The 19,293-nt window shown below is 35.1% G+C and overlaps 1 protein-coding gene across 4 annotated transcripts in view; it reads left to right on the top strand.

Annotated features, from left to right (window-relative positions):
- The window catches only part of LOC149776797 (uncharacterized), a 64,986-nt gene that overhangs the window by 32,297 nt on the left and 13,396 nt on the right, over nt 1-19,293 (top strand). For all 4 annotated transcript variants that reach the window (XM_089941492.1, XM_089941491.1, XM_089941493.1 and 1 more), the window contains exons 9-13: nt 1,703-1,777; nt 6,619-6,650; nt 9,705-9,759; nt 12,133-12,191; nt 13,338-13,398. In XM_089941492.1, the coding sequence (XP_089797618.1) occupies nt 1,703-1,777; nt 6,619-6,650; nt 9,705-9,759; nt 12,133-12,191; nt 13,338-13,398 (282 nt within the window). The remainder of the gene's footprint in view (nt 1-1,702; nt 1,778-6,618; nt 6,651-9,704; nt 9,760-12,132; nt 12,192-13,337; nt 13,399-19,293) is intronic.

Raw genomic sequence — 19,293 nt, 5'->3', positions numbered from 1 at the left:
TTGGAATCGGAAACAATGGGCATTTTATAGAGAATATATATATATATAAGTTACTGCATTTGTATGGGAAAATATGAACAAGATTTTTTTTCGGATGTAAATACTGCACGACCTTGGTAGTGCAGTATATTCATCCGACAAAACAAGTTCATATTTTCCCATACAAATGCAGTAACCTTTTTATTGTATGCACATTTTGTTTAATTCTACCTAATGCTTAATTATATTAACAAAATACACAAGAAGAAACAAAATAACTGAATATATGCTGTATTCCAAACTAAATACACAAGCGCAGATTCATCATTACACAATAATAACATTATTAATGCGCACATAACTCTGCCCAGATAAATTTGAACTTAGTCACACGCTCAACATAACTTTCGAAAGAAAATGGCGTGTCTAGCTAAAATTAAAATTTGGAGTCACATTGTGAATGAATGTGCATTGCAACAACTTTTCCATTTGATCTGAAATGATTAGATTTTGTTATCTTTTTTTCTTTCAAATCATACCAAATTTCGTGATTATGGATTGGATTTATATGTGACAGTTTCACATTCATGAAATACTTCAGATTGAAGAAGCGAGAAGCATGTTGACATCTGCAAATGTGTTTCTGTTTCTGTCATTGAATGTTTGAAATCATAATATGGGAAAAATATGAAGTCTTTCAATTGCAAATACCAAAACAACGCTATGGAATTTAATGCATATTTCATTTTGAGTGCAGTAAGGAGGATGTAATTGCAATTACAGTTCAATTTCAAAATGTGTAATCAAGATTGAGAACCTATGACATGGCTAATGTAATTCGGATTTGCAGAACTAAGAAAGCACATTTTGAGGAAATTCAGGATGTAAAGCTGTAAGTGTATTTTTTGCCATTCTTATCACCAGCTAAAGAAGACAGTTTATGTCTTGACACTTGTATTTGTAAGGACCCTTTCTTGCGTCTATTGTATAGCTAGCCTAAATCCAAAACATTGTATCAAAAAGTTAATGTGGACTGTGCCAAAGCAACTGGTATGTGGCAGTCCACGAAACAATTGCTTTACTTCATTCAGAAACAAATTTAAACAACCACAACGTAAAACACCTACTACACGAGTGTACATGATTTGTTTACAAATCAAAAGTGCTGGCATCTGCATCCATTGTTTATTAACAATAGAAAGTAGTTCCTTTATGCAAGTGAATGGAATATGAAAGTGTGCAATATCATAAAATACTGAACAATTCTGATAATGTAAAGTTAACGGGGGGAAAATGAGCATATACATATATATATATATATATATATATAGAGTTGAAACTGACCTTCAGTTTGTCTGTTATATGTTTTGCAACTAATGTCAGAATAAATTTATTCACACATATTTTAAATCTGTCATTTGAGATACAAACACAAAGGTAGGTAATGGAGATAACCATTTTATATTGAGAGTTCCAGAACAATTTTTTTTACATCAGCGGAACTTTATATCAACCATTTTCCCCAGTCACTATTTCACCAATTAAATAAAATGTTAAGTCTTGACTGAAGACATTTGATTGGTCAGATTAGTAAAACTTAATATTTGACCAATCAGATCACTGTGTTCTGGGCTTAAGTTTAAGTTCAAATTTATTTTCTGTTAGTGAAATCCAATCCTGAAGAGATAAATACCTATGTTATGATTGTTGTAAAACTTTGTAGAGCTTGCTGTCAGGCAGGAAAAGAAGACTATCTGACACAGACTCAGAAGCAAGCATCAGAATTGTTCAGAAGAAGGTAAGTGCAGTTAATTAATTTTGTTTTAATTTTATAAGAGTAATAATGCTGATAGGTTTGATATTACTTGCAACATCATTTTGAGTCACCAATTTACATACAAAAATTTGAAAGAAGGAAAAATGATGAGCATCAAACATTTAATAAATGAAAATATCTTGCCTAAAAAGACATTTTAACATTGACTAGATATGAGATGAGATTGTCAGTTTGATTTGACATGCTGTATTCAACTTACGATCTAGAACAGGGCTCAGGAAAAAAAATCCCTGGGACAAGTGAGTTTCATTTTTGTCTAAACTTCCTTATAGAGAGCTACAGATGAGTACTTTTAAAGGAAGATGTCTGAATGGCCAAAAGAATCTGAATTTCGAGGTCATTGCTCTAATCAGATTTTGACCAGTTGACTGTTGTGTTGATATTTCATGCTGTATTAGATTGCAACAGCATGCATTGTCTGAAAGTTGGTGGGAATCAACTGAGACCCTTTAAATACTAATTCTGTGTACAAGTTTGCAAAGTAATTACAGCCATATATAAATAAAACATTATCCCACTGGCATGAATAAAGCATTATCCCACTGGCATGAATAAAACATTATCCCACTGGCATGAATAAAGCATTATCCCATTGGAATGAATAAAGCATTATCCCACTGGCATGAGTAAGGCATTATCCCACTGGCATGAATAAAGCATTATCCCACTGGCATGAATAAAGCATTATCCCATTGGCATGACAATGTATCAGTAAAGTTTAGTCTTGAAAATACTGGTTACCTGCATCAGCAGTAATATTTCCAGACCATTAAGAAATCAAGTGTTAAGTATAAAATAGCAGCATAATGTAGTATTTACCCATTGTTAGCATCACGCTTACATCTGATATCAGTGTATAAAAAAGTGAAGTTGTTTTCTTTGCAACATGTTCTAGACTGACAACAAATAGGCATAAATTGTTTATAGCTGTTGAACTTTGGCATTTGTTAAGGGTTGAAAATGCACTAAGATTTAGTCTCAAAGTGTGATTCTGCATCTGTTTTGCTCAGTCCAGCCAATTTTCACCCAGTCAGGACAAGCTGACAACTGCTTTTCCCTAGAAGGGTTAGCTCCGTTTTTCTTTCTTGAGAGCTCTCCACTTTGAAGGTTCATTTTTTTCTCCTGCATGGTCATAACCAAATAAAACACATATAAATTATTTGACACTGATTTACTCCATACAGTTTAGTTATAATGAGACAACAGGCATTTATAATTCAAAGAAAGTCATGATGGAATAAGTAGATTCTGTCAGGTGATTCCCTTTCAGGAGTCATACAATATGAGTTTTACTTCAAGCATAATGTGGAGAATGCCCTAATTAAGATATGTGTGGTGTGTATTACTTCAAGTACAGTATGGAGAACACCAGTATTAAGGAATGTGTGATGGGTATTACTTCAAGTACAGTATGACAAATAACCTTATTAGGGCATGTGTGCTGGGAATTACTTCAAGAACAGTATGAAAAATGAACTTATTAAGGTGTGTGTGGTGGGTATTACTTCAAGTGCAGTATGAAGAATGACCTTATTAAGGTATGTGTGGTGGGTATTACTTCAAGTACAGTATGAAGAATGACCTTATTAAGGTGTGCATGGTGGGTATTACTTCAAGTGCAGTATGAAGAATGACCTTATTAAGGTGTGCATGGTGGGTATTACTTCAAGTGCAGTATGCGGTAATACCCACCACACATACCTTATTAAGGTATGTGTGGTGGGTATTAATTCAAGTGCAGTATGAAGAATGACCTTATTAAGGTATGTGTGGTGGGTATTAATTCAAGTGCAGTATGAAGAATGACCTTATTAAGGTATGTGTGGTGGGTATTACTTCAAGTACAGTATGAAGAATGACCTTATTAAAGCATGTGTGGTGGGGATTACTTCAAGTACAGTATGAAGAATGACCTTATTAAGGTATATGTGGTGGGTATTAATTCAAGTGCAGTATGAAGAATGATCTTATTAAGATATGGTGGCCGAGTGGTCTAAAGCGCTCTCCGTTACGGATCACTGCCATTTCACCTCTGTGTTGGTTCAAGTCTCAGATTCGGCTAATGTGGGTATGTGAGAAAACTTGCCAGTAGCTTCTCGTGGGTTGGTGGTTCTTTCTGGGGTTTTCCCGGGTTCTTCCTCCACCATTAATACTGGCCACCATGTATAGCCTATCGTGTGCTGAAAAATGGCATTAAACCCTACAACAACAACAATATTAAGATATGTGTGGCAGATGTTACTTCAAGTACAGTATGAAGAATGGCCTTATTAAGGCATGTGTGCTGGGTATTATTTCAAGTACAGTATGAAGAATGGCCTTATTAAGTTATGTGTGGTGGGCATTACTTCAGGTACATTATTAAGAATGACTTTATTAAGGCATGTGTGGTCAGTATAACTTCAAGTACAATATGGATTATGCCTTTATTAGGGAACCCTGGGTGGCCAAGTGGTCTAAAGCACTTGACTTTACAGATTAATGACACCTCACCACTGTCAGCAAGGATTTTCGAGTCTCAGCCTCAGCCAATTTGGGTATGTGAGAAAGCTTGGCAGTAGCCATTCTTAGTTTTCCCAGGTTCTTTCTGATACAATAGTATGTCATGAGCTGAAAATTGGCATTAAGCCTACAACAACAACAATAATACCTATATTGATGCATGTATTGGGTATTCCTTAGAATATTCCAGTTGTCCTTCCAAACATGTTTGCAAATTTCTTCCATGACAAAGTACAAACCATTCGTGATAAGCTTGACATCACAATTTCAATTGACTTGTTGTCACCATACAGTTGGGATACAGAATTTGAGCAGCAACCATTAGCAGCATTTGAACCTGTCTCTATGGATTTTGTATGTACAATCGTGATGAAGAGTGCACCAAAGTCATGTGAACTTGGTCCAATTCCAACATCACTGCTGCTTGAGTGCTTAGATCCAGTATTGCCTTCACTAACTGATGTTATTAATACCTCTCTCATCCAGGGAATTCCCATCATTTTTCAAAACTGCCATTGTAAAGCCTCTGCTGAAGAAACCAACACTAACCATAACAATTTAAAGAACTACCACCCAGTTTCTAATCTCCCATTCATATAAAAAATCTTAGAAAAGATTGTTCTATCCCAGCTTGTATCTCATCTAAATTCAAACAGTCTTTTTAGCAATGTACAATCTGCATATCGCCCTTACCACAGTACTGAAACTACTCTTCTAAAAGTAGTTAATGACATTCTGTCTGCGTTGGATAGTGGAAAGATTACAGTCCTCACCCTCCATGATTTGTCTGCAGCATTTGACACAATAGACCATGATATATTACTTCACCATCTGCAGCATGTATTTGGCATTCATGATACAGCCTTACTGTAGTTCAAGTCCTACTTGGTCAAGAGGACACAAATTGTATCTGCAAATGGAATACATTCCAGCCCAGTTGATTTATGTTGTGGTGTTCCACAGGGGTCTGTTCTTGGACCTGTTCTCTTCATTCTGTACACTTAGCCACTCTCAAGTGTCATATATCATCATCCAGTGTCTCACCAATTGTACGCTGATGACACCCAAATACACAAATCTAGCCACCCAACTGAAGTTGATGCTACCATCCAAGATGTAGAGAGGTGCATTTCTGATGTGAAATCATGGATGACATGTTACAAGCTGCAGATGAATGATGATAAAACTGAGGCCATTCTGATCACAACACAAAGACTTCCTCATTCACATCCTTTACTTCAGACAATAAATATCAGCAATGCCAACATTAAATTCACACAATCAGTACAAAACCTAGGTGTTATTCTGGACAGTACTCTCACATTGCACCAACATGTCATGAACATATGCAAGGCTGCATATCTTGAGCTGAGACACATCAGCTCAGTTCGCAAATATCTTTCAGTTGATGCCACTAAAACACTTGTGTGTTCATTAGTACTTTAAAGACTGGACTATTGTAACTCAATTCTGTCTGGTTCATCTCAATATCTACTCCAGAAACTTCAAAAAGTTCAAAACACAGCTGCTTGGATCATACTTAGAGTACCACGATGAGAGCACACCTACCCGCTGCTCTGTACCCTACACTGGCTATCCATTTGATCCAGAATCAAACACAAAATTTGTTCTCTGTGCTATGTTTCACTGTCGGACTCTAGTCCAACATACCTATCCAATCTCACCCATGTGTAAACACCAGCAAGATACTTACGCTCGTCCTCTGACAATCTTATACTCATTATTCCCACTATGAAAACAAAGTCATATGGGCAGCGTTCTTTTGCATACTAAGGCCCAGCAATGTGGAATGAATTGCCCACTGAACTTAGACACAAAGACACAGTGATCACATTCAAGAGAGCTCTCAAAACTCACTTATTTCGACTGCAAGAACAAACTTAAAGATCTAATAATGTTTCCTACCTGAAATATTCTCAGCATGTTTTTTATTTTTTAATGTTTTTTCTAATTTCATGGTGTTTGTTTTTGTAATAATATTATTATATGTTTTTTATCTTATAGGTGTTGTCTAATGTTGTAAAGCGCTTAGAGCTTCTAAAGATTAGGCGCTATACAAAACCCTCATTGTTATTATTAATATTATTATTATTATTATTATTATTATTATTATTATTATTATATACAGATATTGTAACATATGAAGATATATTATGGTTACTGGTGATTGGGAATTCAACAAGCAGGTTTCGGTCAGATTTGAATATTGTTAAAAATAATTCATGACATATTTATTAAATTTCTAATAAAAGCTTTTGTTTTTTCTCCTTTTTTTACAGAGGAAAGGCAGACCACCCTTACATATGACAGGGTAAGTAAGAGTGTTAACAGACCTTCAAAATTTAAATGATTTGAGATGAAAGGCTACAGCTGTATTATAAACTTGTAGAGGTTGACACAGGAATTGAACTCTAATTTAAGATATTTCTAGATGTGTGACAAACTAAAAACTGCAGGATGTAAGCCAATATTTTATTTCATCATGAACATTATTATAAGCTAGTTAAAAAAAAGTAACTTATATGAAGGTAGAAAGAAAAAGGTAACTTAAAATTAGCTTACCTGTAAGAAGTGAATGAGAGCTTGTGCTATATCTTTACATCATCAGCATCATCTTAGGCATCAATGTTGTCTGCAACCAGGTTAACCCCACTGAACAAAATTTATTTTAAGATGCTGCTGCAAGCTTTGAGCTAGATATCTTCAGAGAGCCCCTTGCATAATTATCACAAGTGAAAGCAAATGACAGTGACAGACATTCTTACAGTATGGCTGTTATTTCCAGTTTAACTCAATTTTTGTCTTCGGGCAAATCTCCAGCTGTTGGAATAGTATATTAATGGAACTTCATCCATCATTCTAAACCACTCTGAGAAAATGTAGGATAGAGTAACGTACTTTTTTATGCTCAGAACTGTTGCTTGCATGTTAATCACAGTGAAAAAGTTTGTCTTGCTATCAGATCTCAATTGGTAGGCATAAAGTGCTAGTTTGGGGTGTGTGTGGGTGTTCCGTACATTATTCTGAACCTTTCCAGGCTAGAGTTGGTCACAGTGCCCAGTTTTTCTTGTTTATAAGTTATAAGTAAACTTCATTGTAAATGTTTTATCCCCAATGCAGATCATCAGCTGTAGGAATAGTATCTACATGGAACTTTGTCAAATTGATCATACTTCCTCTTCCCTAATGGAAAGTAGGTCACATTGTCTTTTTCTCTTGAGCTAATTACTTTATGTATGCAGGTTATCTGCAGCATTTAGGTTTTATTTTTCCAGTACATTTTCAGTTGATCTTTATGTAACTTGATTAGAATATTCCCTGCATCACTGAGAAACTATCAAGAGGAAAATAGGTTTGAATGACCTACTTTTCATGACTTTTTAATGAGAATAGCTGGATAACTTCATTCACATTGGCATGCACATGCATGGATGGATTGGTTGTGTAATATGATTCTAACCTCTTTGATAAATGCTGTGATAACAAGTGTAACATGAGACAACCATGGCATACCTGTGAGCTTAGTTTTTTTTTCTCTGATAACTCTTGTTTTATAGTTATTTGAAAAAGCTTGAATTAATTATATAGCATAATATGTGTTGTAATTTTTTTATTCAACAGTTAAATAAAAGTGAACATTTTATGGGTGTTGATTCCCTTGCAAATGTTTTGTCTGCATACCTGTTCTTGATTGAAATATGGAGTGACAGATTTTTTGTTGTCATGTTGCAATTAATATTGTAAAATTTTGGCACCCTCATATTTTCAAATTGCTGGAAAATCATTATTTTTTTATGTGTGCATGCTCTAAAACAGGTAATTTTTCAGTGAAACAAAAAGGAATCATCATAAAATGAAGAAAAGTAAAAGTAATGCAGTTTGAATGCAGAATGAATGCAAATGATATGCACAGTGAATGCAATGATATGCACAGTGAATGCAAATGATATGCACAGTGAATGCAAATGGTAGCACAGTGAATGCAAATGGTAGCACAGTGAATGCAAATGATATTGACAGTGAATGCAAATGATATGCACAGTGAATGCAAATGATATGCACAGTGAATGCAAATGGTAGCACAGTGAATGCAAATGATATGCACAGTGAATGCAAATGATATGCACAGTGAATGCAAATGATATGCACAGTGAATGCAAATGGTAGCACAGTGAATGCAAATGGTAGCACAGTGAATGCAAATGATATGCACAGTGAATGCAAATGATATGCACAGTGAATGCAAATGATATGCACAGTGAATGCAAATGGTAGCACAGTGAATGCAAATGGTAGCACAGTGAATGCAAATGATATGCACAGTGAATGCAAATGGTAGCACAGTGAATGCAAATGGTAGCACAGTGAATGCAAATGATATGCACAGTGAATGCAAATGATATGCACAGTGAATGCAAATGGTAGCACAGTGAATGCAAATGGTAGCACAGGAATGCAGACAGAATGAGGATTGCATTTGGAAGAAAACAGATGCCAATTTCCCACACTTGAAAGTATTTTTGCATGGTAATCTAGGATCAGTTTATTTACAATGACAATTTTTCATCCTATACACTCAGGCCATGAGATTGTTCTTGTCATGGCTAACATAATAACAACCCAAAATAATCATCACTGGCAATACAGAGTACAAAGTTTCCACAATATATAAAACTATATTTGAATGAAATAAGAAATAAAATTTACAGAGAAATAATCTTCAGTTATTGTTTGTTCACATGCATTTGTGGTTATATTTTAATTTTTTGTAAATTCCATGCTGTTGGAATTTATTTTGCTGTTTTATTAAAACAAATAAGATTAAAAGATATAATACTTTCCCATTGGTGCCATTCTCAGTAATGGAAAACACAATATCAGTAAATGCATTTCCATTTCATTAAAAAGGGTGAATGATAAAAAGGTAACAATTGAGCAGTAATCTGAATGCATTTCTTAGATCATAATTAAAAGAGGATGAGATACTAGATGAAATGGAAGCATCAATGAAATACAAACAGAAAGTGAATGGAATGCAGACAGGAAGTGAACGGAATGCAAACAGAAAGTTAATGAAATGCAGACAGGAAGTGAATGGAATGCAAACAGAAAGTTAATGGAATGCAGACAGAAAGCAAATGAATTGCATATATGGTAGAATCACCTTTTCACTTCTGTGTTTATGTATTTTGTTTTATTTTTATTTAATTGGTGTACAAACCATGAACTTAAGACCTTTAGATCTGTGTTCATGCTATGTCCCAGTTCATCAATTTAGACATGACAGAATTGTAATATTTTGCAAAACCACAAAATGTTATATCCATCAAAATGAGTGCTGTAATTTTTCTTTCTCCTTACTCAGGCGAGTAACACCCTCCAAGTTGTTGAAGGAGCCTTTAAGAAGAGATGGTCCAAAGGTAAGAGTAGTCACCACTTGTTTATTTGATTTTTCTTGAGCTCACTTTGGGGTCAAGTTCATTTTGGCAGAAGCTGAACATAGGCGTCACTTTGGGGTCCATGTATGTACATTTGTTCATCCATATATACATGAACGTCCTTAATGTTAACATTTTCTTTAATTTGAATAACATTTTATCCCACTCACTTTAAATTTGGAATATAGTCATGTTCCTTGGAATGTGGATACATTGTGATATTTAGCAATTCTTTATAACTGTAGGTCAGTGTCACTTACATTTTAAAATTCTGTGACCTTTTGGTTACATTTTTCGTTTACTGGGGTTTCTTATGTACTGATGGTTAGGGAGTCATGTAGCTTTATTCATGGATACATCTTGTTGGGTAAAATGCCAGATTACCAATATCAGTTTCAACTAGATTTCACACCTCAGTGATTTTGTTCAAGATTTGTTTTCTCTCAGTTTTGGGGGCCCCGAGTGGCCCAGTGGTCTAAAGCAATCACCGTTCCGGATCACTGCCATCTGATCTCTGTCTGCGTAGGTTCGAGTCTAAGGCTCGGCTAGCGTGGATACATGGGAAAGCCTGCCAATAGCTTCTCGTGGGTTGGTGATTCTTCCCTGGGTTTTCCAAGGTTCTTCCTCCACCAGTTATACTGGCTGCCATGTATAGCCTATCCTGTGCTGAAAAATGGCATTAAACCCTAGAACAACAACAATAACTCTCAGTTTTGTAAGTACTGCAACACCTTTCCACCAAAAGTGTATTTCGTTTCATTTCAAAGATCAGGGGATGGATCGACATGAAGGCCATGGTCAGCTTCTTGTGAGAACTTTAAGATACACTGTCTAGTAAGAGCAGTGTGTATTTGGATTTTTAATGTAGCTTTAACAATTTTGCAGTCATGTTGCTACGATGTCTGCAGTGTGGCATTTGATAGTGAAGTCTAGCACTGGGGCATCATGCCACAGACATGTAGCATCATGTCCCACCCAATCACATTATCCTGAAACGAGGCTGACCAGTCCTAACACTAACTATCAATGCTGAACACCTAATGAGGCAGCTGTTAGTCCCATTTTTATAAGTCTCTGGTATGACTCTGGCGGGGTTCAACCTTCTGCATCCAAGGCAGATGCTCTAACCACTTGGCCACCAGAGCAGTCTCTAGCACCAACGTCTGTGCACTGCAGGAAACAACGAGTTGGTAGAAAACTCTTCTTGCATAGGAACCATGGGCTTTGATATCGATACTTCAAGCATAACATGAAGCTAATGTACCCAAATAATTTCATCAAGACAAGAAATTACAAATGAAATGATACCTCTTAGTTACTCCCTATCATTCTTTATTAAGTCTTATGCATATCTTGGAAAAATTCTCTTACTGTAATGCTTTGGATGTGGAAATACAAGCAAAGTGGAAATGTGGAAATGCAAGCAAAGTGGAAATGTGGAAATGCAAGCAAATAGTAGAACTACCAGAAAGTAGAAATGTAGATATATTCATTGTAGCAGTAGTTTACTTAACAGTACCCCCTCCCCATAAAACAAAAAACGCTCAAAGTCTGTGCTTCTCAGTATCATGCAAGCACTGTAGTAACATAATCTGTGGAAGAATATTAAGCCCATTTGGGTCTTTTGTTGTCTCTCCATTGGCAAATTCTACAAATAGATGTAGCACTCACTGTGTCTATCAATCAATGTCGACTATTGTTAACTCACTGTGTGTGTGATTTTGATTTTTAACGTAGCTTTAACAATTTTTCAGTCATGTCACTACGATGTCTGCAGTGTGGCAGTTTATAGTGTTGTCTAGCACTGGGGCATCATGCTGCAGACATGTGGCATGATGTCCCACCCAGTCACATTATCCTGACACCAGGCCGACCAGTCCTAACACTAACCTCTTAATGCTGAACGCCAAGCAAGGCAGCTGTTAGTACCATTTTTGTAAGTCTCTGGTATGACTCGGCCGGGGATAGCTCACTGTCTATCAATCAATGTCAACTATTGTTAACTCACTGTGTCTATCAATCAATGTCAACTATTGTTAACAAATTTTCTTAGAAATATCTAAATCTCCAGCTTTTGAAAAAGTTGCTTCGTCAGAGTTTGCAATATTTTATGTCTGTAGAATGTCCCATGAGACTAATAGTGTCAGAGATCGGCGTCATTCAGAATGTTACAATTAGTTGTAGGACATGCAATTTTTTTTCAGTTATTTTTTCATGATAACTATATTTGCCACTTGTTTTTGTTTGTGTGGGATTAATCCATTTAAACTTCACCTTCTTTTTGCAGTGTATTATATGTATGTTTTTTAGGAACAGTGGGTAATATGTCTCTATTTGCATGTTCTGATTTGACAGTGGGATCCTGAGAGATTGACCCCAGAGACCAAGTTTATCATGGGAGCAAGAGCCAATAAGTAAGTAAAAGATTTTTGTTTTTCCTGATGCAACATTTACAAGTCGATATAACAGTAATTGTTTGTTATTGATAAGATCGGAGAAAACTGGCAATTTTGCATATTAAAATAGTCTTGTCCAGGTCAATCTCATAGGTCTGATTCAGTTCCGAGTTGAATCGGCGTCATTAATGCCCATTCTGTATGCTTATGTTAACACCCTAATGACTTAGCCAACAATGGTAATTACAGATGGAGACCAATTTTTTCTCTCATTCTCTCAGAATCTTCCCTTGTTACATGTTGAACATGTGGAGGGGCAGAAGATCACAGTTATGATATAGCAAACTAAAGTTGTTTCATTCAGTTCAGACTTGTTTCACATTATCAGTGGTTTGATAATTAAGTGAAATAGGTCGACATTTTATTTCTCTGTATGTGTTTAGTTCTAACCATGTTATTTTCCTTGAGCTTTGGCAGAATAATTAATGTTTCATATGCTATGCATCAGTAACCTATTTTGCATACATCAGTCAGACCACTCTGGTGGCCTGGTGGTTAGAGCATCTGCTTCAGATGCGGGAGGTTGTGGGTTCGATCCCTGGCCGAGTCATACCAAAGACTTATAAAAATGGTACTAACAGCTGCCTCGCTTAGCATTAATAGGTTAGTGTTAGGGCTGGTCCGCCTGTTGTCAGGATAATTTGACTGGGTGGGACATGATGCCACATTGCAGCATGATACCCCAGTGCTAGACATCACTGTAAACTGCCACACTGCAGACATCGTAGCAATATGACTGATTTTTTTAAAGCTGCATTAAAAATCCAAATCACACACACACACACATACATCAATCTTGTTCTTTGTAGTTGGGTAATTTTGGGTTGTTTTCAGTGCGAACCCAAGCTGATCTTCCATGCCATAAGAATTAACTTGAGGAATGTAATGACATGAATGAACAAGTTTTTTTTACCTGTTTTGAGGTGTTAATTTTTTTTATGAACATGGAATTACCACTCTTGTGTAACACTTGTTCCTCAGACAATTTTACATCATGTTAAATCACTTTTGAGGCCAAATAATCATATTTACAGTTAATATTTCTTGTCTTGCTGTAAACTTGCTGCTTTTGAATTTTCACAAATTTTGTTTTATGATTTTCAGAGCCCTTGGTTTTGGTGCAACCAGAGGGAGACTTTATATCAAACATCCAGAACTTTTCAAGGTCAGGAGGCTTCTTTATATATTTCTTGAGTATGGAAATAAAAACTTCATTTGTTCATCAATTTATTTTCCCAGGGCACACATTTTTCTTTTGATTCCATGATATACCTGGCAGCAGTCATAATGTGATTTGCAGTGATCACTATTGTAATATGCTGATGTCATATGACCTCACATGATGTCATGTGATGTACTAAATATATTATTGCCTGTATTGTAGAAGTGAAATATATTATTGCCTGTCTCGTGGAAGCTAAATATATTATTGCCTTTGCTAAATTTATTTGCTTTCCAAGCAAAGATAGGTGGTAAATTTGCACCTTTGATAACCCTGGACAGCCAAAACACTCACCTCGAGTCCTTAACAACCACATTCAACACAGCTGTAACTAGCACAGCAGGCGAGATCATTGGCAAATATCATTAAACAAAGAAACCTTAGGTCACAACAGATGTCTTTGATATATGTGACCAAAGAAGAAAATGGGAAAAAGAGATTATGAAGGAGTTAGAAAATATAAAGAGATAAACTACATGATCGAGAAAAGCATGACAAAGGCAAGGAATCATGGGTAGAAAGACAATGCTGCAAAATCGAAGACAGTGTGTAGAAATGATAGCAAAATGACATATCAAATGGTGAATGATCTCACAACCCATAAACAAGGGAAGACTACCACCATCCAAGACAAATCAGGAAAATGCCTCACAGAAAATCAAGAGATCCTCAAGCGGGACAGAATACTGCAGGAGGAGAAGAGATAATCACAGTCCTGACAACAATCTGCGACAAGATATGACAGACAGGAGAATGGCCCACCACATGGACTCAATCCTTGGTCATCATGCTCCCCAAGAAAGGAAACCTATAGTATGTCAAAACTACAGTACCATCAGTCTGATCAGTCACCCGAGCAAAGACATACTGAAGATAATTCTCAACAGACTAAAGCCTCAAGCAGAGAAAATAATTGCTGAAGAGCAGGCAGGCTTCCAAGCAGGAAGGAGCACCACAGATCAGATCTTCAATCTCAGACTACTTGACGAGAAATACCTTCAGCATCAGCGGAAACTATACCACATCTTTATAGATTTCAAAAAGACCTTTGATAGGGTATGGCATGCAGCCTTATGTGCATCTATGAGGAAGTACAACATCAGCTCGAACCTGGTGCAGGTTGTTGAGCACCTCAATGACAAAGCCACCAGTGCTGTCCTCATAAATGGCAGCAGAGGAGATTGGTTTTGAACAACGGTTGGAGTCAGACAGGGATGTATACTGTCACCCACACTCTTCAAACTTTTCCTGGAAAGGATCATGGAGGATGCCTTGCATGACCACAAGGGCACTGTTAGCATCAGAGGAAGAACAATCACCAACCTTCACTTCACAGATGATACTAATGGTTTAGTAGGAGATGAAAAAGAACTGGCTGACTTGGTTGAGCGCCTCGACGCAACCTCCGCAGCATAGTATAGAGATTAGCACCAAAAAACCCAAATTGATGACAAACAACACTAATATCATCAGTGCAGAAATAAAGGTCAATGGACAGAAGCTGGAAAGAGTCACAAGCTTCAAGTACTTGGGATCAATTATCAGAGATGAGGGCTACAAATCAGAACTACTTTGCATGATTGCCCAGACAACAGTAGCAATAACAAGGATGAGACCAATATGGAAAGATACTAACAATGCTTTTGGTTCCAAAATAAGGCTGATGTGCTCGATTGTCATATCCATCTTTCTGTATCCTTGTGAAACATTGACGCTCACTTCAGATCTACAAAGAAGGATTCAAACCTTCAAAATGAAATGCTACCACAAGATCTTGAGCATCTCATACATTGACCATGAAACCAACAAAGAAGTCCACAACAGGATCCAATGAGCCATCAGATCCTATGAAGACCTCTCAACCACTGTCAAAAAGTGTAACCTGAAGTACTGTCATGTCTCAAAATCATCTGGACTGGCAAAAACAATCTTGCAAGGCACAGTGCGAGGGTGCAGAAGAAGAGGGAGACAGAAAAGAGGTGGGAAGACAACATTAAGGAGTGGACAGGCATGGGATTCGGAGATTCCCATAGGCAGTAGAGAACATGGAAAGATGGATAGAATTGGTGTTAATGTCAATTGTGGTGCCCCAGTGACCTCTTGTGTTAAGGGATTGATGATGATGAAATTTATTAATATTGCCTTGTCTAAATATATTATTGCCTCATCTCTTGGAAACGAAATATATTATTGCCTTGTCTAAATATATTATTCCGTCTCTTGGAGGTTAAATATATTATTGCCTTTCTCTTAGAAGTTAAATATATTATTGCCTTGTCTCTTGGAAGCTGAATATGTTGTTGCCTTTTCTTTTGGAAGTTAAATATATTATTGCTTTTTCTAAATATATTATTGTCTTTCTCTTAGAAATTAAATATATTATTGCCCTGTCTCGTGGAAGCTAAATATGTTATTGCTGTGTGCCTTGGAAGTTGCATATATTATTGCCTTGTCTCTTGCAAGCTAAATATATTATTGCCTTGTCTAAATATATTATTGCCTGTCTCTTGGAGGCTAAATATATTATTGCCTTGTCTCTTGGAAGCTAGATATAGTGTTGCCTTGTCTAAATATAGTATTGACTGTCTCTTGGAGGATAAATATATTATTGCCTTGTCTACATATATTATTGCCTTTTCTTTTGGAAGCTGAATATGTTGTTGTTTTTTTCTTAATATATTATTGCCTTTCTCTTAGAAGCTAACTATATTATTGTGCTGTCTCTTGGAAGCTGAATATGTTATTGCTTGTCTCTTGGATGTTAAATATACTATTCCCTTGTTTCTTGGAAGCTGAATATGTTATTGCATTGTCTCTTGGATGTTAAATATACTATTCCCTTGTCTCTTGGAAGCTGAATATGTTATTGCATTGTCTCTTGGATGTTAAATATACTATTCCCTTGTCTCTTGGAAGCTGAATATGTTATTGCATTGTCTCTTGGATGTTAAATATAGTATTGCCTTGTCTCTTGGAAGCTGAATATGTTATTGCCTTGTCTCTTGGATGTTAAATATAGTATTGCCTTGTCTCTTGGAAGCTGAATATGTTATTGCCTTGTCTCTTGGATGTTAAATATAGTATTGCCTTGTCTCTTGGAAGCTGAATATGTTATTGTCTTGGATGTTAAATATACTATTCCCTTGTCTCTTGGAAGCTGAATATGTTATTGCCTTGTCTCTTGGATGTTAAATATAGTATTGCCTTGTCTCTTGGAAGCTGAATATGTTATTGCCTTGTCTCTTGGATGTTAAATATAGTATTGCCTTGTCTCTTGGAAGCTGAATATGTTATTGCCTTGTCTCTTGGATGTTAAATATAGTATTGCCTTGTCTCTTGGAAGCTGAATATGTTATTGCCTTGTCTCTTGGATGTTAAATATAGTATTGCCTTGTCTCTTGGAAGCTGAATATGTTATTGCCTTGTCTCTTGGATGTTAAATATAGTATTGCCTTGTCTCTTGGAAGCTGAATATGTTATTGCCTTGTCTCTTGGATGTTAAATATAGTATTGCCTTGTCTCTTGGAAGCTGAATATGTTATTGCCTTGTCTCTTGGATGTTAAATATAGTATTGCCTTGTCTCTTGGAAGCTGAATATGTTATTGCCTTGTCTCTTGGATGTTAAATATAGTATTGCCTTGTCTCTTGGAAGCTGAATGTGTTATTGCCTTGTCTCTTGGATGTTAAATATAGTATTGCCTTGTCTCTTGGAAGCTGAATATGTTATTGCCTTGTCTCTTGGATGTTAAATATAGTATTGCCTTGTCTCTTGGAAGCTGAATATGTTATTGCCTTGTCTCTTGGATGTTAAATATAGTATTACCTTGTCTCTTGGAAGCTGAATATGTTATTGCCTTGTCTCTTGGATGTTAAATATAGTATTACCTTGTCTCTTGGAAGCTGAATGTGTTATTGCTTTGTCTCTTGATGTTAAATATAGTATTGCCTTGTCTCTTGGAAGCTGAATATTTTATTGCCTTGTCTCTTGGAAGCTGAATATGTTATTGCCTTGTCTCTTGGATGTTAAATATAGTTTTGCCTTGTCTCTTGGAAGCTGAATATGTTAGTGCCTTGTCTCTTGGATGTTAAATATAGTATTGCCTTGTCTCTTGGAAGCTGAATATGTTATTGCCATGTCTCTTGGATGTTAAATATAGTATTGCCTTGTCTCTTGGAAGCTGAATATGTTATTGCCTTGTCTCTTGGAAGTTTAATGCATTATTAGCTAATATTACCTTGTCTCTTGGAAGTTAAATATTTTATTGCTATCCTCTTAAAGTGTTGTCAGATGTCTTTGCCTTCATCTTGGGCACAATAAACTACCAGACAACAAAACAGGTGAACAGTTCCATTGGGAAAAGGCAATAATATTTTTTTGGGTGCATATTTTGTTCTCAATAATTATAATGATGTGCATGTTTTGTGTATTATATTAATGATGTGTATGTTGTGTGTATTATATTAATGGTATGTATGTTATGTGTATTATATTAATGATGTTTATGTTATGTGTATATTAATAATGGTGTGTATGTTATATTAATGATGTGTATGTTATGTGTATTATTAATGATGTGTATGTTATGTGTATTATATTAATGGTGTGTATGTTATATGTATTATATTAATGGTGTGTATGATATGTGTATTATATTAATGGTGTGTATGATATGTGTATTATATAAATGGGTATTGGTGTGTATGTTATATGTATTATATTAATGGTGTGTATGTTATGTTTATTATATTAATGATGTGTATGTTACGTGTATTATATTAATGATGTGTATGTTATGTGTATTATATTAATGATGTGTATGTTATGTGTATTATATTAATGGTGTGTATGTTATATGTATTATATTAATGGTGTGTATGATATGTGTATTATATTAATGGTGTGTATGATATGTGTATTATATAAATGGGTATTGGTGTGTATGTTATATGTATTATATTAATGGTGTGTATGATATGTGTATTATATTAATGGGTATTATATTAATGGTGTGTATGATATGTGTATTATATTAATGATGTGTATGTTATGTGTATTATATTAATGATTTGTATGTTATGTATATTATATTAATGATGTGTATGTTATGTGTATTATATTAATGGTGTGTATGTTATGTGTATTATATTAATGGTGTGTATGATATGTGTATTATATTAATGGTGTGTATATGTGTATTATATTAATGATGTGTATGTTATGTGTATTATATTAATGATGTGTATGTTATGTGTATTATATTAATGATGTGTATGTTATGTGTATTATTAATGATGTGTATGTTATATTTATTATATTAATGATGTTTATGTTATGTGTATTATATTAATGATGTGTATGTTATGTGTATTATTAATGATGTGTATGTTATGTTTATTATATTAATGATGTGTATGTTACGTGTATTATATTAATGATGTGTATGTTATGTATATTATATTAATGATGTGTATGTTATGTGTGTTATATTAATGATGTGTATGTTATGTGTATTATATTAATGATGTGTGTATGATATGTGTATTATATTAATGGTGTGTATATGTGGATTATATTAATGATGTGTATGTTATGTGTATTATATTAATGATGTGTATGTTATGTTTATTATATTAATGATGTGTATGTTATGTGTATTATATTAATGGTGTGTATGTTATGTGTATTATATTAATGGTGTGTATGATATGTGTATTATATTAATGGTGTGTATATGTGTATTATATTAATGATGTGTATGTTATGTGTATTATATTAATGATGTGTATGTTATGTTTATTATATTAATGATGTGTATGTTACGTGTATTATATTAATG

Source organism: Sinohyriopsis cumingii, chromosome 18 (assembly GCF_028554795.1).
Source record: "Sinohyriopsis cumingii isolate HCF-2022 chromosome 18, ASM2855479v2, whole genome shotgun sequence".
NCBI lineage: Eukaryota > Metazoa > Mollusca > Bivalvia > Unionida > Unionidae > Sinohyriopsis > Sinohyriopsis cumingii.
Note: the sequence above shows the minus strand (reverse complement) of the source record. Positions and strands in the feature narration are given on the sequence as shown.